The sequence below is a fragment of the Sparus aurata genome, chromosome 13 (assembly GCF_900880675.1).
Source record: "Sparus aurata chromosome 13, fSpaAur1.1, whole genome shotgun sequence".
Classification (NCBI taxonomy): Eukaryota; Metazoa; Chordata; class Actinopteri; order Spariformes; family Sparidae; genus Sparus; species Sparus aurata.
In genome coordinates, this window is record NC_044199.1 from 1,987,016 (window position 1) to 2,009,949 (window position 22,934).

General features: G+C 41.7%; 1 protein-coding gene across 1 annotated transcript; it reads right to left on the reverse strand.

Moving 5' to 3' along the window:
- Positions 1 to 418: 418 nt before the first annotated feature.
- lars1b (leucyl-tRNA synthetase 1b) lies at positions 419 to 22,931 on the reverse strand. The gene is made up of 32 exons (XM_030437740.1): positions 22,776 to 22,931; positions 21,961 to 22,082; positions 21,499 to 21,586; positions 21,286 to 21,366; positions 21,024 to 21,167; positions 20,697 to 20,858; positions 20,381 to 20,493; positions 20,050 to 20,113; positions 19,855 to 19,943; positions 19,016 to 19,241; positions 18,706 to 18,793; positions 17,790 to 17,866; positions 17,040 to 17,093; positions 16,806 to 16,946; positions 16,180 to 16,257; positions 15,990 to 16,075; positions 15,623 to 15,688; positions 15,341 to 15,423; positions 13,870 to 14,008; positions 13,144 to 13,356; positions 12,541 to 12,598; positions 12,082 to 12,145; positions 10,070 to 10,253; positions 9,538 to 9,628; positions 9,191 to 9,331; positions 8,249 to 8,389; positions 5,554 to 5,664; positions 5,266 to 5,376; positions 3,969 to 4,073; positions 1,956 to 2,051; positions 1,565 to 1,697; positions 419 to 1,423 (listed from the first exon to the last, which is right to left on the reverse strand). Exons 1-32 carry the CDS (start codon positions 22,779 to 22,781, stop codon positions 1,218 to 1,220), a joined length of 3,561 nt encoding a protein of 1,186 aa, XP_030293600.1. The 5' UTR covers positions 22,782 to 22,931; the 3' UTR covers positions 419 to 1,217.
- Positions 22,932 to 22,934: the final 3 nt, after the last annotated feature.

Below are 22,934 nucleotides of genomic sequence, written 5' to 3' on the forward strand. Positions count from 1 at the left end.
TGTTTTCACTCTTTGTGCTAAGCTACGTTGGCTAACTTAGCTTCAAATTTAGCTTAGCTACTAAAACGGGTTAAATGTGGTACGTTTTTCTGAAATGATGAAGAAGAATACAGTATTTCTTATATGTTTGAGTTTATCCATCTCTTTTGCATATCCCCACTCAAACTCACCAATAAATATTAATAATAATAGAGGTTTCTGTGTCCTGAATCGTACAGCCTCTACCGCCACAGCTACACTGTGCACATCATCTACACTTCTGGGGCGAAGATCCAATGACTTCCCCCAAACCATGTCACACTACTGAGTGTCAAGAGTCTTATTCTTGTGGGGAACACTCGTCTTATTTATGTCCTTAGAAGAAATGGAAGGGGAGAAAAAAGCACAGAGACAAAAGAGAAACAAGAAACAAGAAGGCTGAATATTTCATAGGTTTTATTATTTCTCTGGAAAAGCACCAAGAAAGTCAGACAAGCACCGTCCACAGCTTGAAAATAGGAAAGCTGTCTGACAGGCTGACAAAGCATGAGGGAGCGATATGCCTCACCCGATGTATAAAACAACACAGCAGACACATTACCATCTATATGAAAACAACAGGCTTTCAGGAGAGTGCAGGAGCAGTCTCACAATGTACTCACATAAAAAAAAGTGGTGGTAGACGTCTGTTTGTTGCTTCCAATGAAAAACTTTATTTAAAAGCTTCATTATACAGATAATTGCTAATTTATTGTGCGACGTGTCAGACAGGAAAAAGGAAAAATTACAAGATTTAGTTTTAAACTAGAGACGGTGAAAAGACGGAAGAGAACAGAAATACTTGTGTGATCCTCCCGTACCAAATCCAAACGGAAGGTTTTGTATTTTTTATTTTTTTTTACACCATTAAAAAGAACCTGACCCGATAATCTGTATGTGGAAGATGGAAGCAAACGTTCAGGTCCCATTAGTTTCAGATTTCCCACTCAGGTTGCATTCAGCAGTGAAAAGGCGCAAAAACAGTATATCTGTCAAATGTTAACACCGTGTGCTGCTGCAAATGGTGCGGTACAGAAAAATACATGATAAAAACAGAGATACTTTTGAGGAAGTTTTTTATGGCTTTGAGTCAAGATGACCTGTTTTACTGTAACATGTCAACCTTTCATAACTGATTCACTGCTGAACGCGCCCCCGTCTGCCTGTGTGTCTGTGTGTGAGAGAGAGTGACTGTTACTCTACTGAACCAGATAAACCAGAGTGTCACCGATGTCCACAGTGAGGCCATTGTCAGCCAGAGTGACCCTCTTCTCCTCCAGACTGATGCTGAACACAGATTTGTTGGAGATGGGCAGCTTGCCCCGCTCCTCGAGCCCCAGGACGGGCACCCGGCGAGGCCCGAGCACGGGGTCCTCGTACCTCATCAGCTTCACTCTGGACAGATCTGATGGAGGAGGGGAGGCAGAGTTCTCAAACACTTTCATATAAACTGAGTAAATATTTAGATTACAGCATTAATCTTTTTCATTACCAGGGCTATTTCGTGTTCCTGAATTTCTCTTCTATACCAATTTATCTTACTTACCTTTGATGAGTCTGTTGACCTTGGCTAGCCTACGGACGACGCTGTCCTTGCTGTCCCCCTGTCGGATATCGACCTTTGTAGAAAACAGGCCGTTGGATGGCTGAGGGTTGACCAGGGAAACACACACTCCAGGCTGAGGAGATGGACACACCGCACAATGTACAAACACAATGTTTAATTGTCGTTCGCTACAACAAACTATTTGTTCATCATGGGCACACAGACAATCCTGCAGACGGTATATGCGCTCTACAGAGACAAAAATACTTCGAATATGTAAACACATGCTGATAAACAGGTGACTGAAAAAGAAGCTTATGTCTTTTCTATAAACGCACACTGATAAACACAGCCTGCTTTGAGAACGGCCAACAAAACCAAAAGCATTTACCTCGGATCTGAAAACACAGAACGGTTTCCCCGGGCAACAGTCCTCCTTCACTTTGTCGTCAGCCTCAGACGCAAACAGGATGTCGATCTGTTCCAACTGTAGAGGAGAAGAGATGTGCAAAAGAACGGCAATTAGCCGATCAGTCCACCAGCAGACGGTGTGTATACAGGTGTGTTCAGTATGCACCCTGGCAGACGCTGGCAGTGTTAACCAGCCTCCAGCACTGAGCAGAGACCCAGTTTGAGATTGCTAATAACAGGATTGAAAACTAATTTTGAAAACAGCTCACACCGTATCTGCAGCATGAGCCACTTCACTGCTGACCATCCTCATAAAAACAGAAGACTTTCAAAGCAACCGTTTGTTTCTCAAAAAAGAAATAAGGTGAATTTTGTAACAAATGGGGGACAGCATATCACGAGAGCAGCGCCCGTCGTCAGCTAGTGTTCCTGGTCTGCATCCTTCGAAGGACCGGGCCTTTGCGGTCTGAGACCTTGTTGACCTCGTCAGCCGTTGTTAAATGTGACGGTCTAGTCTTCGGAGCATTTCCTGGTTTCATCACCAGATGTTTTACCCTTACGTCACCATTTCTGCCACCCAGGCAGGCGAAAGTGACAATCTACATCATGCAATGTCGCCATTTTCTCTCTTTCTTTCTTCTTTTTCGGGCTCGCACAGAATCTTGGGATATGTGAGGCCACGAAGGATCGTAGGGGTGCATCCTCCAGAAAGAAGGAAAAGAAGGAGCATCTGGTGGAGCCTTCAGATTGGGACAGACTTCAAATGCTCCTCTGAAGGATGCAGACCTGAACTAAGACACAGCTTATGCCTGGACTGGGAGCTTGGAGCCCCGGGGGAGAGCTGGCATCTGCAGTACATCACTAACATCACTTTGGACTTCCAGGGGGAAGGAGGGTTTCATGAAATGGGCCCCAGAACCAGAGCTGGGTGAGGCTGGCTCATTAGCCTCTCACTGAACACAGTCTCCCTGGGAGTGAACATAACCTTAGAAAACTACAGACATCTGTTTGAAGACAGGGAATACAGTACAAAGGTGATTAACAGTGGCTGCAGCTGGAACTTTGACTCTTGGGACAACGCAGATCGATGAGTTCAGGCGGGGACAGGAGAGATGTGGAGTGGGAGGGAAGTCGGACATCAGTGTCCGTCTCTGGAGCAATACTGTCTGATTTTATGAACTGGAACTGGCTCGGCTAGCTGGACAGCTAACTTCAATAATTATCACTTCAGCGCAGGACATGGACGTCTTTTTTTCCTTCTCATTCTGTTGGTTTTAAACTAATATTTTTACATATTGCACCTTTAAGTTAGAGTATCACTCAGAAATCAGTTAAACCCCATTGTAAGAGGCAAGTAATACAGCAGCCTTTTCCCGATTTATGATTCCTATTTTCTATGATTTAGTATTATCCTACAACATTTTGCCTTTTGTGTAGCAGCTTAACTTCAGCTACGATTGATCAGAGACATGGGAATTGGATTGAGTGTTAGTTTGACGTAGATCATGCACAGTCGTTCTTTTCTGTGGTGAAATGTGCCAGTTTCACAGAAGAATCTTTGGGACTTAGGTTTTACTTTTCCACCAGACTAAGCTTCTGTGCAGACAAAAGTATTAACGGCTTTCCTGACTGACAACTCAGCTCAGGGTTGTCTCCACAGACTTTTGCAGAAGTAGTAAAACTCAGCTTTAAAGCTGAGGTATTTTTAGGGGAACCAGAAATGCTGCACTTGCATGTTGCAGCGTGACATTTATACAAAGACAAACAGAACCTAATAAAGTGAGCGTTCTCTGTTTGTTGTTCATATTTGAGGATCTTTGCGATATGGCACTGCTAGAGCTGAGCTGGTTGTTGCTGTGTAACAACTTTAGCATTATATTGCCAGCTATGTTCAACTGTAAGCTCACAAAAGTGTTGAACCCCCTCAAGCATATTTTCAGCTCTGGAAGAAAAATCGTGTCACATCTCAGGAGAGTCGGATCACAACACATACCTCTAGAGAATTGGTTAAGTAGACCAGGTTCTCCATCAGAACTGCCCGCTCATCAAACTCCACTTCCAGATCCAAGACCCTGGGTCCATTCTTCTCCAGGTTCTCCTACAGAACACAAGCAAAGCCCAAATCATCAGAATCGAGCATGGAGGTAGGAATAATGGCCACGAATTAATCAGCAATCCGAACTCTCGTGAGGAATGAACAGGGCGTTGACATTCATTTTCTAACTAGCCAGCAGTTATTAGGACGACATGCAATAATTCATCCGCCGACTGAAGAAATCACGTTTTTCAGCATTACACAGAAAGTTCATTGATATGCTGAAGCTGCCACCATGAGATTATTAAGGGAGGAAAAAAAAGCTTTGGGAACAAAAAGACGCCAAAACAAACCATCAAACAAGGAGAGCGCGGAGAGAAAACAACTTGAAAGCTGAAAGAAGAAGTTGAGAGATGAACCATGGATGAACACAAAGCTCATCATGACTATTTATTAGATTCATGTTGTTTGATCCCTGCAGTGAAAGAGAGACACCTGAACAAAGCTGTGGGCACCTGGGAGATATGACAACTAAAATATTAATAAGCATCATGAATATGATCGTTTATTCGCAACTTGACCCTAAGTGTATATATAGAATGATCTAACAGATGCAATTACTGCAGCACTACCTGTGATTCTCTGATGTATTTAGTGAATGCTGCCGTTGCATCAAAAGAAGCAGTTTGCATTGTGAGACAAATTTAATCTGATTGCAAAGCGGACGAAATGTGAAAGGTTGGACAAAGTTCTACAGAAAAACACACTTTCAAAGTTTTATGAAGGTGGCAAACAAACCCAGGAACGAGCTGAGGCAGCCTGTCAAGAAGTGGGGTCTGTACTTTTTCAATCAATAAACACATTAAACTCTGCAGACAAAGTATTCGCGAAATGTATTTTCTACTAAATTCGTTTTATCGGATTGGCTACGGTTTTGTCATTGTTCAACACAAAGACGAATATCAACAATAGCTTTTGAGGAAGCAGACTCAAATCTCTGAACAGAATTATCAGGGCAGACTTTAGACCAATCTGAAGCAGAGCTGTGCAGGAAAAACAAAAAGACAAGCCGCCTGACGAACAACCTGGGTAAACAGCTCGCTCAGCGGTAAACAAACTCAAAATGAGAAAAACAAACCACATAAAACAACTGAAGGAAAAATGCTGGCATTTTCTAATAAATGATCTAAAAATCATGAATGGAGTTATTGCCCTGGTTAGAGGTGTCGAAGGGTGAAGAGGGGACAGAACGTACCTTGATCATGGCTACGAAGGGCATGACTCTCTTCATGTACTTCTTCAGCTCAGGCAGGGCTCCCAGCTCACTCGCAATCACTTTGTTGTCCGGCAGCGCACCGTTGTTGCTCTGGACGGACGGGAAAGAAAACAACAACAGGTGAGAGAAAACAGGGAAGGAGACAGAGATGTTCCGAGTAGCTGATGGAGACACAGGAATATTTATTTCACTGCATCACTACACCATGGACATCCTACATTTGCATATGTAAACGTTTACCACAGTGCGTTAATGTTCCTTTCTCACTTTGTAGTGCTTTCCGAGCAGGGATAAGGCGCTGTGCTGCCACGGAGGGTAGCTCTTGGCAACGTAAATGTTGCAGTGGGAGGGCTTGGCCGGGGGTTTTGAGTCACCTTTCTGTTGGGAGGAAAAACAGCATCAGAAAAAGAGCATCTCAGATTCATTTATCCACATTGCCAGGTGCATAAGACCTGATGGTTTTGCTTCTATTCAGCGCGGTGACAAGATAATTCGAATGGTGGGTGGCGGCCTCAATGGGAAGCAAACAGTGAGCTTGGATTAGTCAAGAAGCAAGCTGCTTTTTTCGTGTATGTGTGATCTTCTGAAATGAAGATGGGATCTGTGAACTTATTCTATGTGACAGCTGTCAAGTCTACTCTAGTCCCGCATTATATGTGTGCTTACATGTGTGCTCCCACAAATGAGTCCTGGTGTGACAGTATATCACCACTATAAATTAAAAATGATGGAAATTGGATAAATCAGCTTGACGGACATATTGGGCAAAGAAAAAAAACATTATATTTACAGTTATTGAGCTTTTACTGGGTCAATATTGCAGAAAATTGTTGTTCATTTTACTATTTTCTATTCACAATATGAATGAGAAAATAATACAGGCAATATTATAGAATAAGAGCTGTTCTCAGAGGGAAATAAGGTCCCAGAACCACATATAAACAAAGTCAAACAGTATGAAGTTGTTCTTACCTTGAAGGCCATGAAAACAAAATGTTTATTTATTTTATTCAGGCATGAATGAGATTTCCTCCCCAAAGCTACATAATGCACCTTTAATGTACTTTGAATTATGTTGAAGAAAGTTTTATGTCCCCAGGAAGCATAAATGATAGATGATAGTATTACTGAATAAGCTCATCACACAAATCCGTGAGTGGATGAGACGGGATTTTCTACAACTTAACCCTGAGAAAACTGAAGTGACTGTTGCCTCGAACAAGAAAGATTAAAAGTCGGCTCTCACCTCGAATCCAAATCACACCAGAAGTCTTGGTGTAGTAATGGACTCTGAATTTCTACAACCCCAATTATAAAACCAGCCTACTAACATCTTAAAAAAACAAGAATGAAAGTATTTCAGTCCAAACAACTGTATTTTCCTCTCACTAACACTGAGAAGGTGATATTAAACCGCTCCTTCAGTCACTGAACTGGCTTCCTTTACGTCAAAGGATAGATTGTTAAATCACGTTACTTGTCCGGGAACAAATGAGCCTAAATAAATATCTGATTTATTTGTATGTTAAGAAGCATCCAGGCCCCTCAGGTCACCTGGAACTCAGTGTTCCCAGGATCAGAACAAAATGTCTCGAAGCAGCTTTTAATTCCACGCTCAGCGACTGTGGAACGAGTTCGACATCCTGAAAAAAACCTGAGGTCCACTAAAACTGTCAGCTCATTCAAATCAGGGTTTGTAACATTACTGTTTACTACGTCTTTTTAAATAAGTACAATCATTTGCTTGCTTTGGTTTCTGCTGTATTTAAATACATTTCACATTTTCTTCAGTCGACTTTTGCACATTCACAAAAATTCTAATGATGTTTATCGTGTGGCGGCATCCAGAGAGAGAGCAGCGTTAGAAACTCGTCTGCCTACTTCATCTATCTGCCTTCCTTCTCACACACATGTATGAGAACATCAGTATCTTTTCCCATCATCCTTCCACGGCTACAAAATATTCGCAGCAAATCGACAACAGCTGTCTGGGAGCTGAGATATCGGCTATCTCAAATCTTGTCGATTCGTGTTAAGCTTCTCTCCCAGCCGCCTTCAGCCACTTATCCAAATGCCCAGCTGTTAAACAACAGGCCAACTTTCCTGCTGTGAGCACATCAGACTTGAATCTTAAAGAGTGTCTGAAGGACTATTCAAGTCAATTGTATTCATATAGCTCAATATGAAAAAGCCTCCCTCAATGTTCAGGATGCTGTGGCAGAGAAGGAGGAAGACAACATGAGTGTGGAGCATCACAAAGGTGATACAGCCTGGTGATAGATAAAACAGATTACATAGACTGAGAGCAGGATGACCTATTTCTTTGATTAAAACTGAATATGTATGTTTTTCTGGTTCAAAACAGGTGAAATATATTGATTTGAAGCTCTCGGTCTCACAAATACATGGTCGCTCTTTTTAATTAGCATGGAGAGAGAGTTAAAAAAGAAAAATCAGCCTTCTAAACAGCAAATATTCTATTCAAGAAAGCGTGAGTTCTAGTTATTGGTTTTAATTAGACTTGTTATTTATAATCCTTATTAGATTCAATAAGTGATCTGAAATTCAGATGCAATAATTAGATCATATACTGGAACTGAACATGACAAAATGCCATTGAACCCAGATCTACTTTCGGCACGCTGCCTGATATTTTCAATCTTCTTATTCTGCTGTTTTTATTATTTTCTGCCTCATTGTGCTCCCCATCAAACAATCATGAAACTGTTAAACAACACCCGAGGGAGAAAAGACTCTGACACAGTGCCGCCTCCGATTTAATTACCACACTTGATGCACTTCGAAACAAGTGCTGGATTTCATAAAAAAAACTATTAAAAAGAAAGCAATCAAATCTGAAATCAATATTAGTTTTTGAAAGGCAAAAAAAACAAACAAAAAAAGCCATTACAGCTGTGAAGGAAAAAGTGGCAGTGAAGCATGGGCAACAAACATTTCTTACTTTGCTTTTGGGCGGCTGCATGTACGCTTTGAATCTCAGCCGGAGGTCGTGTGCCGTCTCCATCACGTACTGAGAGGAACGGATCAGGATCTCGTCGACTGGACCGGCCACAGGCCACGACGCCTTGGTCACCGAACCGGTCTGTGGGGGGAGAGAGAACGTAGAAAGAAGTGATGGTTGGATGAGTGACGGGGAAAGACTGCCGCGGTGTTTTGTGTTGAGAACGAGGAAAACATCCAAACTTGGAGGAGCACCTGAGGTTGAGAATCCCATTAACTACGCAGCCAGAGGTCACACCATCTTTATAACAAACACTGTGCACACGCCATGTTTACCAGGCATGTGTGAGAATCCCAGACTGATGTGTGTACCTCTGTGTCCACTGAGGGCCTCTTGGCTGTTTAGCTGGCGGCGCTGAACACATGATTGGAGTTGTGGGGCTTTTGTTGTTGCTAAGCGACGACCGGAAAAACCCATCTCCGGCACAGCAGCACTCTTTCATATTCATAAATTCGAGTATTAAAAATATGCTCGTGTCTATGTGCGGTTGGGAGTGTGCAACAGTCTGTGTGTGTGTGTGTGTGTTCCTTTTCATACGGATGAGAAAAAGGAAGTGTGGCTCTTGGTGGACATGTGCATCAGCTGAGGGAATATGTTTGAGTGTGTTTGCTGCCATTTCACACAGGTAATTGAGCATGGGGACCTGCGATACTGCAGACCAACATGAACACATCATCTCTTAGCTGGTTGCTCCCAGGTGTGTTCATGGATGTGAATGAACACAGGAAGTTGAAACGCGTCTTTCAAACTTTGATTCTTTTTACAGGGGGAGATTAACATGAAAGGGAACAAACGAGAGACACATTTGAAGCCGCAGTCGGAGCACGCAGGCAACTCGGAACATGAAACCCACATTATGATGCCAAATCCATAGTCTCTTACCTTGCCCAGCAGACCCCAGGTGTATTCACAAAGGTGTGGGCAGATGGGGGCCAGCAGCAGAGTTTGCCTCTCTATGAACTGGAAGACGAGGTCTCTGTGCATTCCCTCGATAGCCAGCTCACGATACTTATCTTTGGCTGCCTGCAGACGTACACAAAAACAGTTTAAAGCGGTCGTCATCATCATCGCTGGTGGTAAGATTGAGATTTGAATCCTCAGTCATTTTATGCTCCATCAACTGTTCAATCTGTCACTGCAGCATCCATAATATCCCCCCAGCGAGGATGGAAAACGATGCTCGTCTTTAAGATGTAACGGTGATCAAGAGAGCCAGACATTTTATTTACCTGGAACTCAAAGAAGCCGGTCTTCAGAGCCTCCTTGTACATCATCCTGTCATAGTGCTGCTCTGTCTTTAAGATGCCTGCATTCATCTCGCTAGACAGGATAAAAAAATATTTCAATAAGTCTGCAGTGTTAGTTTATCATTCACTTTTCAGTCAAGGCCATCCTGAACTGCCAAACATCTAGTTCCCTGGATTTCACCTCTTGCCTCTGAGCGCGAACTGACCACAGTCCATCTTTTTACTTTTTAATTTCAACAAAACTCGATTCACCTCAAACTCACTTTAACAAATGCATCTTTATGTAAGTCGAATCTGACAAGTGCTGAAAACGGTATAGATATTCTACGTCTGCTGCAAACAGAGTAGATATGAATTGTTGACGCAAAAACATAAAATAATCATTATTTCAAGCCTTCTTTTGACATGACAATGACACTGATCTTCAAGGATGATGAATTTAGTTATCCTTATCTCCAGGATGTGTACATGGTCCCCATTAATGTTCATCATCTTCATGAGCTCTTGCTTCTACCTGGCAAAGACCCGATCGTTGAAAGTGTCTGCAGGTCCTGTCCTCAGATTGTTCTGGTTGGCGATCATCTCCTTCACCCACTCCACCCAGGTGTAGAGGCGCAGGATGCCGGCGTCGGCCATGGTCTCCACGAAGTTGGCATCCTCCACCGTGTCCCCGGCGTCAGCGAGAGCCAGACGCATACCTGAGGGAGGAAATTAAAAGTTATGGTAAAACGCCAGGAGGTACAGGGAACAACAGAACAGGTGCAACATAATTAGAACTGTTTTGAAGATCATTTTCGGGGCTTCATAGCCTCAGTGAGAATTATCCTCGAACGTTCAAAGCTTCAGTGTTGGCGGGGTGAGAGGCATTCAACACAAGCTACCATTCATAAAAATTATTCCACTTAACGCAAGCGAACGTAAATGACAAATGTGGCACAAACGTGTGCCCCGAGTGAACATACTCAATGTGCACTCATAGGCACAGATGGAGGTAATTAACGTTAATCCTCAAAGCAGCAATATAGGGCTAATCGGAGCTTTCTGGGGCCACAGTAGTAAACAAACACACTGGGTCTGTGGGGGAATGTGCTGCTGGACCTACTGCACAGATATATATATATATTTAGATATATAACGAGATAGCCAAGTTAGGCGTATGACATCAAAGCCGCGCAGTGAAGGCGAGAGAGCCAAACAAGTCGGCACCAGTGTGGACGTGTTTTGCCTCTTTTTCGGTGCAGCCGTCTCAATGTCTCCTTCCTTCGAATTCTTAACTGGATATCGATTACCATGGCAACAGCAGCTTTGAAGCATTTGTGGCAGCCCTCAAAAATAATGTGCTTGAAGTTGAAATGTAGTGAACGTTACCTACACCTTCATTCCCACCACTGCTTTTTCTAATTTGTTCAAAACAACTCTCGAACTCTATGGTTCCCCTAAATCACACGGCGAACACGCAAACACTGAACTTTTCCCTTCTGCTCCAACAACCAAGTAATGTTCAGAGGCTTTGAGGAAAATTCCAGTCTGAGAAAACTTCAAATACCCAGAAGACATCACTCCGAGCTCTTAGACAGGAAGTCAACTTAATACGTCCATCTGCTGTCAGACCATGGAGTTCTTTACTTCCACGGCGCGACAGCTTCTCGAGACACAACAGACACATCGATCTATTATTCAGCTCATGCAAACATAAAAACACCGGGTGAAAATAAAAAACAAACAAAAAAAAGATGGACCGATTCTATCCTCCAGTATACCGAGGACGGGAGGACTCATCCATGGTGCTACCAGGTGGAGGTGAGGATGGTCAGACAAACACAAAGACCGAAAAACCAAACAAACATAAAGAGATCAACAACATGAGAAAATAAATGATTATCGTTAATGATGCAAAGCGAGACCCTTCCTAACCAAAGGCTTCTGTTTTAAATTACATTTTGGGACACAAATTGTGCCGCTGTACATCGAGTCTCTCATTCTTCGTCTCATAACTTGTTTTCCTCTAATGTTCCCATTAATATTTAATTTGAGAGACTATTATTCTTCCTCTGCATCTTGTTGTCCCGTGAACACTTTGAATCCAATAATATCATAAAGCTCTTGGATATTAATGTTTTGCTTCTGGTGGAGAGATCATACATTTCCTTATGGCTACACTTTGATTAAAGCATGTATAATGAATTATAATACAGAGACTCATCACTTACAGTGCGGTATAAGGGATCTGATATACAATAGCTCATAGCACTCACTATCAACACGTCAGCCATCTTATGACAATGGGGCGTTTTCTAATTATCTTCTGCAAGGGATAAAGGATGCTTATGGTATAATCAAGTGTAATGGCCCGTGCACTATGAAAGCATATTTTAATCTGTTCCAGATGAGCACCTGATGTGTTTTCCTCCAATGTTTCAATGAAACATGACAGAAATATTGAAAGAAAATCACAGGAGAGGAGAATAGTAAAAGATAAGAAACAGAGCGACGGAGGGCGATAAATAAAGTCAAAGCGGTGCGTACCGTCTGCTGAGAACTTGTCAATGGCTTGAGTGAGAGTGAGGAAGTTTCCAGTTGATTTGGACATCTGGTGAATAGAAAAACAGATGTTAGCAGCCAGAATCTTTCAAGTGCACCCGCCCACACACGTTTCTTACAAAGCAGAGTGGAAGAAAAACATTGTGTCACAGGATGTCTGTGTTTTCAGTGCAAATCAGCGGCACGCACAGTAATTATAATTCTTAACAACATCAAACACTAGTTAATTAGTGGCACATGAGAAAAGAAAATTATAAATACAAAATATTTGAGGCAAATTATAATCTAGTATTGTTACATAAGGTTTAATTTTGTCAGTAGTCAAACAACCCGAGAACACAGAAGACGGGTCAGGACCTTTTTTCCCTGAGATTATAATCTTAATAATGAATTATGTTAATCCAGAGATAAATGTTAATATGTATAGATTAATATTTTACACACCTTTTCAGAGTTGAGGAGCAGATGTCCATTGGCTCGCACTGCCTGTGGCCACTTTCCACTGGACAAGAGAGAATGTTATCATCAGTGTCACCCTTCACCACCACCACATCATCATCATCATCATCATCATCAAGAATCTGCACTAACAATGCCTTTCATTCAATTCTTAAACATAACATTTTGAATAATGCTCCAGGTTAGAGGGTTCCATATACAATTGGCAGCATCAGTTCTCTCAGATTCTCCTTCATTCCCAAACAAAACCAGTATCGTACCTAAAGTATCTCTAACCAAAAGAATTATTCTCGCACATAACTTCCCAAAAAAACAGCAACTTGCACTTCGATTTCTGTTCGTCATAAAAACAAGATACAGCGTGTTTGTTGGTGGGCCTCAGAGGTTCTGGTGGGTGGATTGTGTTATCGTTTGACAGAACCGGGCTACCTGTTTCCCTGTTTTCAGTCTCTGTGCTCGCTGCAGCTTTTCATTTATGATACATGACAAAACAAGAACTCTTTTCATCCTGTGAGGGTAACACAGTCAGCTATTCCTTCAGCAGTCTATCAAACCCCAGTTTAAAAACTGTCACCTGGGCACACTCACCTGTCTTTGGGCCAAATAGCCACATGGTTGTACAGGTAGTAAGAGAGGTGGTTGGGCACCAGGTCTTTGCCAGACACACGGACGTCCACGGGGTACCAGTACTCAAACTCCCGTCTCAGCCTCTGCAGATGCTCTTTAGGGATGTCTGTCTTGGGGAAAGGAGACGTCTTAAAGAAGATGAAGTCCCAGACATCTCTGGTCATCTGCTGCGGTCTGTTGGAGAGAGAAAAGAAAATGGTCACTGCTACAAAGATGAATGCTTCTGAAGTAATTAATGCCTGTGTGTCTTTGCCCTTTCATTTTAGTGTGGAGGAAGAGATTTGATATTATTTAAATCAATAGTAAGCTACAAATTTAATTTTAAAAACTGTTCCTGAAAGGCAGCGTTTGTCACTGACTGCACGTATTATTTATTAATTCGAAGATTATATTTCATGGATGAATAACAGGCGACAAATCGACTCATTTAAAAAAAAAAAGTCTAAAAAGTGAAACACCTGTCATTTGAAATGATTAAATTTGGTTATTAAATTGTTTTCTTTTCTCCCTCGGGTGGCTGTTTGACGGTCGAAAGAGAGAGATGGTAGACGGAGAGAAGGCCGAGTGAGGACTTAATACTTGTTTATGCGTATGTGCTACTGTCCCTGTGTGTGTGTGTGTGTGTGTGTGTGTGTGTGTGTGTGTGTGTGTGTGTGTGTGTGTGTGTGTGTGTGTGTGTGTCCATACTTGATGCCCAGTGGTGAGGCTCCCTGTCCGTTCAGCACACCCCCCTGGAGGAGATGGGCTACAGTGTAGTAAGCCATGTAGATGGTGGAGTCCGATAGTGACTCAATCAGCCACTGCTCGTCCCAAGGCAGCCGCGTTCCTATGGTAACCAGGAGGCGTGCAAACACACACACACACACACACACACACACACACACAACCACAAAATCAGGAGACAGAGACAGACAGGCACAAAGCCGTGTGAGAGAAAGAGAAAAAAGACAAAAAAAAATATGAAGAGAGACAATTGTTGTCTCCTCTGTGCCGACACGATCCTTTGTTGAATTTGCCATCTCGTCAAGCTGGTTGCATTCTGGTGCCAAGAGAAACCCTCACACAATGGAATAAGTGCTGGGCTTTATTATGTAATCCTTGGCAAACAAGTTGAGATGTAAAACTTGAATGTCAAATAAACTAAACTCAACCAAACTGGCTGCTTTGCCAAACAAGTGGTGACTTATTTTTTCACTCACTGGCAGACTCACAAATTTTAGTTTGGGTCATTTTCAGGACAAAGAGTGTCGAGGTGGAGGGATTCATGAGAAGCATGTTCGACAATCAGAAAACTCATGTTTCTGTGTTGCCACTGAGCGCAGATTCTTTTTTTTAACCAGCTTTCAGTGGTTAAAAACGTTAAATTACTGCAAGCTTGAGCAGTTATTAAGCTTCACAAGCAGTAATTACATAAAAAAGATGAAATCTGAGCAACATTACATATGAAATCTTGATATAACCAAATAAAAGATACATGCTCCTTCTCTTGCAGACCATATTTTCTTTTTTCATTTGTTTGAATGTAAGTTCAAGAAAATAAGATCTTATAACATATCACACAACTGATTTAAAACATTTCTTATTTTCAAACCTCAGGAGGTCAATAGAGTGATACAGCGTTTATTTACAATGTCTGTCAGTCAGTTTTTGGCTAATAGGTTTTTCTGTATGAATAAAAAATGTTCTGTGAGTGATCACATTAATCAAAATACACACTTAATTTGCATCTTTACATTTGAGCTGTATTTTTCTACCACAAGTGAGACAGAAATGAAACGGAATCTGATGCATCAACTTGTGCTTTTACAGTAAAAACTTCATATTCTGTAAATGTGTGGGGAGATTTCTACAGAAGGAGTCTACAGCAGGCCGGCCTGCACTGTGTGCCAGCTGGCCCTCAGTCTGCAACTATTCCTGTGTGAACAGAAAGGCAGACTAGGTGCTTTATCAGCAGTGCTTTGTCTCCATCTATAGACCAAAAACATCAATCAGACACCAGCCCAGCTAAAATCATCTCGTTTTCATCTCTAGCAGGGTTGTATATTTAATCTCAACATAAGAAACAGCCTTACTTATGAAACACACACAAACGCGCACACACCCACCCACCCACACACACACACACAAACACACACACACACTAGAGACAAACGCTCACCAAGTCCGTATGTACGAGAGCAGGCGTGCTCCTGCAGCCAGGCCAAAGTTGCTTCAAAGTTTCTCCTTGTCTCGTCGCAAAATCTGCATAATAGTGCAAAATAGAACGAATGTAATCACAGGGAGGAGCTGCAGTTTTTCATCTTTTTGGACTCTGGCATGGTGAGATACATTTTTAGTTCTAAGAATTAGATTTCTAAGCAATAAAGTGGTTCAATATATTTCACCCCCATACAAGATTGTATAGACTATAGACGGAGAGCGTCAGAGGTCAGTGTCTTACGTCTCCAAAGGCTTGAGGGCTTCATTAGCCTGCCGCTTCCACTCTGCATCCCCATAGTCCAAATACCTGAGAGACACATATAACATTAGCACACAGCTAATCGCAAACAGCACAGGATGCTCGACACTTGAAAATCTAGATCGATCTCTGATCATCTCTGTCATCATTCATTAAACATTTTGTTACCAGCACGTCACAAAAAAAGCAACCTCACAAGAGAGAAGATTTTTATATTCACTCCTGTTTCTCTACAAAAATACCATGAAGCTTTAGTTCCACTTACAACAACTCATGTCTCCCTGATGCTATTAAACACATTATTCATGTTTTATATTGTACAGATTCTTGGGTTGATGGTTTCACTTACCACTGGTCACACAGAGCAACCACACACTCATCAGCCGAACGTGACATGACCTGTTTTTCTGGCTCCATGTAGATCATGGCCTCGCCCTGTTGGTACAGAGCCAGCATCAGTACACGGAAATCCAGAGCATGCACTTTATCATGCATGGCATATTATGGACTTTCTTGCATTAGGACCAAATAATTTTTACCTTCTCAACCATCATCTTCTGAATAGGTTTTTTGACATCCTGGACCTTCTGACCCTTGTAGCCATCAACCAGCATGATCTGACACAGGAACAAACATTTCTTTCACTATTCTGAACATTCAACAAGAGGCGGGCTGGTCCTCCACAGTGCATTCCTCAATCGCCAATGATGATAAACTGCTCAGTGAGTGAACACATACTCAGAGTACGCTTAGAAATTGTGTTCTGCTTGATGTTCTGCTTGATGTGCTGCTGAATGGCCACCAAATTGTGGCATGTAACATTTAAATGTCCAATGTATATACCGTGAACGCGGCACCATTTGTACATTTTAACATGAGTAATGTTATAATAACTTGAAAAGAGAGGAGCTTAGCAAGAAGTGAGAAATACAGCAGAGTTTCTCAGTAGCACAGAACCAAACTGTCCGAAAGGCAACACGAAGCCGATAGCCTTTTAATGAATAATTTAGTCTAGCCATAAGCTGTGAATCACTTGATTTGTGTCTGGGAGATAAATCACACAAGCTTCAAACTAAAACTTGAATCCATGAGGAGTCAGCAGAGGGCTTGCATTTTGCTGACCTAAGTAGCTGTTTTCTACTCATTAACTATTAAGTGGACTCACCCCTTCATAAAATCCCTTCAGGTAGACTTTCTCTTTGGCCTCCGCCAGCTTCTCCTTGTCATTCTGGCTCACGATCTTCAGCTCATCGCACACCAGAGGTGCAGATAGGTTGCCGAAGCCTGGGATCTCTATGATTGGGACCTGACGTGCACACACATTGAGGCTGCTGTTTAGAATAGTTGGTTTTTTTGGCAACCTGACTGAAATCCAACAGACTTTACAAAATCAGCTTACCGGCTCGAAAGGCAACACCATCTTGTCCTCAATTCCATACTTTTCCCTGAGAGCCTTTTGGAAATGCACACATTGAGAACATTATTAATTAAGAGCAAAGTGCAGTGCATTCTTCAACAGTGGGGTCACATTTCTTTCTCATGAACCAGTAGTTTAGTCCAGCTGAAATCAAGCAATTAGCAAAGTAGGAAACCTGACAGGTGAAGACATCAAACGTTTTTTTCAGGTACAGCTCAATTATTACAGACTTTTGCTTCCATAACTTTTATTTTGGAATGTTTTTAAGATTCCTGCTCTGGAAATGTATGAGAATGAGTGTGTAATTTGTGTATTTAACTGCTGTTTATCAACATGACTGCAGCAGCGATCCACAGAGGAGACTCGTGACTCAGCATCACATGTTCTCACACGCGTTAATGTGTTAAAGCTTTATTCATGTTGAGATTAGTCTCGTTTAGCTGACTTCCTTAACTCAAAATCAAACAAACGAAACGCACCGTTACCCTGAGTAAAGTACACAACTCAACAAAATATATATAACAAAAAGGTCATACATTTAAGTAGAATTTCTACATATTATATTTCTAATTGAAATAATCAACTGGGGAAGTTTCATGGTGATATTTATTACTGTAGTTTACATTTTTACCCAATTCACCGGCTGTGTCTTCCCTTAAGAGCTGTTAAAACGTTTCTGAGTTTCTCTGCAGCTGACTTAATCTGAAGGGTAGAAATCAAGTTAAACGTCACCTGTTTTTTCTTGATGTCTCTGAGAGCAGCGATGTCATCAGGAGCGTCAGAGGGTACGCTGGTAACGACCCCCGTCCCTGAGGAAAACACAGGAGAGGCAAAAGCCTGACATATAAAATGCATTTATGCAAATCCGGAAGTGTGTTTTTCCCAGCGATGTTCAAAGATATCAAATGTCAAACATGGTCGTCCAACTCATAAATGTCACAGGTCGCCTCAGATTCACGCTCACTCACTGCTTAACACGGCCCTTCGGACATTTTGACTAAGTCACCCAGATATTCCAATTATGGCCACTAACATAAATTCATCAACAGGGCTCGTGAAAATAAACAGACTAACAGACAAACTACATCCCTGGAGCAGCACACACCTGAAAACAGATCATACTGACGTCTAACAGAATAGAGCCGCTCTCAGTGCAATTAGATCGAATTTGTTTGTTCACAAATGTTCTCCCTCAGGCCAAACCGAACAGCCATTGCTTCCATTCTCTGGCATCACAGTACACCACTTTATAAATCATACGGTGACCTTGTAGTATTTTTCCATAAGCTCCTCCAAGAATATATTAGACAAGAACGACGGAGGGATAAAGCTCGGTGCAGATTTTCTGCAGAAAGTGATACCTAAAGCAACACGAGCTGGAATAAATTATCTTTATCTAAAAGGCAGACAGATTTAAACACATTGACATATTGTCAAGCAGCTCATATTGAAATATTCACCCACAGGCAGACGCAATTAAACTCAAGTTCAAGTACATAAAATAGAGAGAGTACGTTGCCTCCACTCAGGGTATTCTGACTGCTCTGAGCCATGCTGGGAAAGAAACCTGTCAACAACTAAAACCCTCAAAAACACTTCACGTATCTCTTAAAAATCTCTGCAACTTTTCTAACTTCTTGACTCGTACCTTTGTCCTCCTTGATGGTGAGCATGGGCAGAGCGTAGATGACCTTATAGGAGGTGAGAGGAGCGCTCAGGGCACAGCCAAGGACATCCTGCAGAGAGACACAGATGATGCAGCACAGAAGGCAGAGCTGAGTAAAACACTCAACAGAATTAATTCAGCGGGTTTTTGTGCAAGAACCATGAAAGCTCCTTCCTCAAACTGACTTTAACCTGCTAAGTTTTAATCGTTAGCTTCAATTAAATCAAAGACAACTGACTGAAATACATGTATGTATTTGCAGCTGGTAGCAAGAAACACACAAAGTAAGTACCTGTCCCAGTATTTCCATGATTACTGGCACCACTCCATTCTCTTTGGTGAAGCCCTGGTAGGACATGTTCCTGGCAGACCTGCTGGTGCTGATGAAGACGTCTCCGCTGGCCGTCTCAAAGGCCACGTACTTCATGTCGGGCCTCACCCAGCAGTTGGTCTGACCGAACATGGTCTCTGGTCTCAGAGTGGCAGCAACCAGGAAGATGTTTTTGCCTTTCATGCCGCTGTGGGGAGATTAGCATTAGCACATGACTTCTGTATGAGAATAAGAGTTAGCAGCACTGTGTTTGTCAAGATGAGAGTGAGAGGCAATGTTTGTTTTCTCCTGGAAGATCATGGGACCTTATTTCAGAAATATTTGTGAGAGACAAAAATTGGATCCAGTTTGAACTGTGTCATGAATTACACTTCATTTGTTGATATTTGTTATGAAGCTGACTGACATGGCCAGACTGCAGTGATTTTCCACTCTTAAAATACTTTTTTTCTCCTTCTGGAAGAGAAGGTGAATTTTGCAAAGGTGACAGCCGTGTTATTGTTGGTGATGTATATCGTGCAGGACGAGAGATTTAGTTCAAAGTGCAGCGCCAGAGAAACCTTAACGATACTTTACTATCTTAAAGACAAACTGGGACTTTTTTGAATTGCAAAATTATTTTTTAATTGGCAAACATCATGTGTGTAATCAAGGCACAATTCAAACATGATCAAAAGATGATTGTCTCTCACTAACGACTACCAGATATCCAAAATAATGTGGGACTGAAGAGAGTGACTTGTCTGTGGTTTAGTGTTCTTCCTAAAAAGAATTGTTGGCAGTACTTTGTAATTATTTACCTGCTATAAAAGACCTTGGACTTGAATTTTGCTGTGTACGGCTCAACAATTTTCATCTTGATGAGAGTGTACTCCTGAGGTCCAACTCCCTAAAGTGAAGAAAAATGTTACTTGGAAGAAAATGAAAGCAAGAGACCAAAACTTGATTTTCTTCCAAAAAGAAGCATGTGCAAATTTCTTCTTCTGAAAGTATACCTCTCCTGTCTGCCTGTCATGGTCCATGCACGGCTGTCCATCCTTGGGGGAATAGATGGTATACCTGCCAAAGAGTCGTATACATTCAAATTATATCATATAAAGAACATCCCATGTTGCAACATCGAGACAAAAAGACAAACTCTAACATCAGTTATCTTACTTTTAAAGTTTTTACCCCACAGACAGACATGACATTGGTACAGGAAACTGTTTTTAAACAAGATAATTCAAACGGTCAATCCATCATCATACTACATACTGCGGGGCACTGCGTGACTTCCTCATTCTTATTTACATTACTGCAAGCACAGTGCTTCAGTCATCTCACCTTTTGCCAAACTTGATCTTTTTTCTCTCCTTCAGCGTGATGAACTGCCATCTGACGAAGGAGTCATAGAAAGGGTTCACATCTGTGGTGATGAATGAACGCCTCCAGTCCACCTGCGCAGTGACAGAATGAACACTTTTAAATTCTAACACATGAAGTATGTTTAGATAATTTAGCTCATTGGCATTGCAAGAAGACTCAATAGTTAATTGTAAAGCAAAGCACATCTTAACTTGTTTTATAACAAAGTATAAAGGATAAAAACAAACAACCAAAAGACAGCTGTTTAATAGAGATACAGAAACTAATTTGTTACCTTGACTCCCATCTTTGTGAGGTCTCTCACAGCCAGAGGAGGGAAGTACTCCAGCCAGTGTTCAGCATTGGCAAACTTGGCAATCTCTTGGTCATTCAGGCCCAAAGACCTCATAATGTCCCACTGGAAAGTGGCAGTTCCAGTCTTGGCCACTGCTTTACTCTAATGGAGAAATAAATAATAAACAAAATACATTATGTAAATTCAGATATCCCTTGTGAATGCTGAGCCACAAGAAAACTTTAAATAACAAGCACTAGTTTTCTATTTTTAAAAAAACATTAACAAAATGTAAAAAGCCATCAGTCTTGTCTCTAAGTTTCTGACCTTCTTGCCCTTGGATTTGTCCTTGATGATGATTTCATCTGACACATTCTCCTTCTCCTTCTCCTTCTCCTCCTCATCCTCGTCTGGAAACTGTGGAGGGTTTCCGTACAGCTCCATCTCTCTCTTCAGCTTGTCTGCACAGGCCTTGTGGATACAGTATGGATGTATGAATACCAGAGAGAAGGCAAACTACACTGATTGTTGCTACTAAACAGCACCAGCAACTATCATACCCAAAAATGGATGAAAAAGAAAGACTAACCTTGATTGGCATTCCTGTGCAGTGAAGCCCAAATGGGAAGAGGCATTTCTTTCCTTTCAGAGACTGATAACCAACAGCAAACTAAAAGGAAATAAGTTCAACAGGAGAAACTCAGAGCCAAGTGATTCATGTTGTGGGATATCTGCATCTCAAGTATCGGTCGTATGTGCAGAGTGATTTCACAGAGTCGATCTCTTTTGAACGCAAACCCACCTCACACTTTGACAAGCTGAACGTGTGGCCAAGGTGCAATCGGCCATTCATGTAAGGGTAAGGGAAGGTGACAAAGTACTTGTTTTTGCTGGAAGGAAAACAAAAAGGAAGGATCACGCAAAATATACAAGTGAGACCAACAAGAATCAGAAAAAACGTGCTTGTAAACTAGGAAATAACATCAGGTACACATTGGTATTGTAGGCATGCTGTCTGCACCACATCCTTGTGCTCAGAGCCTCACCCACACCTGCATGGCATGTTTCTCCTTCAACGGCCACAACAGAAAAAATTACATAACAATCCTATTAAGCGATAGTCGTTCATTGTTGCATCAGGAAGATATCGCATGAAGGAAGTACGCCTGCAAAAACTCCTCTGGGCTTCTCTGACAGACAAAGTAACGCTCTTTGGGTGATAAACAGGTAAACAGGGTCCTTCTTTATGACAGCAGAGACTCACTTTGTGCTTTCCCCGATGGTTGTTGGTGCATCGAGCTCGAATGCTTTCTCCTTCTGCCATTTCTCCTGAATCTCCTGTTCAATCTTTCTCAAATAGTCCAACTTCGCTGTTCCTTTCCGCTCCTGGAACACAAAGATGAGCGAGACGTGCAATAATACTGTTTTTTTTTGTTTTCTTTTTACATATTTATACTCTTACACTGAGTCTGTTGATTTCAAACACTGTATTTAAACACTGTATTTATTTATGCATCCAACCTTCAACACGGCACTACTCTGACACTTTATTTAAATGTATATAATGCACTTAATTGTATCTTTTCTCTCTTATCTAAATCTTTTTTAGTATTTTTAAGTCTTGTACTTATTGTTTGTCTGTCTATATGCTACTGTCACAAGTGAATTTCCCCGATGTGGGATCAATTAAAGTCTAAAGTCTAAAGTTGTGAGAAAACAGACTCTGAACATGGATACGTGTAAATAAACTGAATACAGATTATATCCTAACAAAAAAATACACACCTGATGAAGCTTCCAAGCGCCAGAGAACATAACAGAAATTTAAAGCGAACTAAACTGGAGCAGAAAATAACAGAAGAACTGTTCAACGCGTGTTTAGCAGCAACACAGCTGTGATCTGCGTTCCGGCTGAGTCAGATCTGGTTCAGGTCTGTAACCTGCAGATGGTTCAGCAACTAGCTTATGTTAGCTAACTTAGCTAATAGCTACAGTAAGTTAACGGGATATAATCATTCCGCTAACTCTAAACCAGCACTAAACTCTCAAAGACGCGGGAAATAAAAGTGTTGCACTTACCGTCATTTTGACCCAAATCACGAGCCGGTAACTATTTTATCGTTTTGACAGAAGACACAGTAGAAATAGTTTCCAGATTGACAAGGGAGACCCACGCCACCGGTGCCTGGCTGATGACACCCACAAGCAGCTTCCCGCGCGGCTTCCTGGGAAATGTAG

What these genes read in the sequence shown, in the direction of transcription:
- lars1b (XM_030437740.1), bottom strand. An exon ending in TCACAAAGATGGGAGTCAAG is followed by an intron (nt 20,494 to 20,696) that starts GTAACAAATTAG and finishes GTCACTGCGCAG; the next exon opens with GTGGACTGGAGGCGTTCATT. An exon ending in CCTGGGGTCTGCTGGGCAAG is followed by an intron (nt 8,390 to 9,190) that starts GTAAGAGACTAT and finishes CTCCCCCCACAG; the next exon opens with ACCGGTTCGGTGACCAAGGC.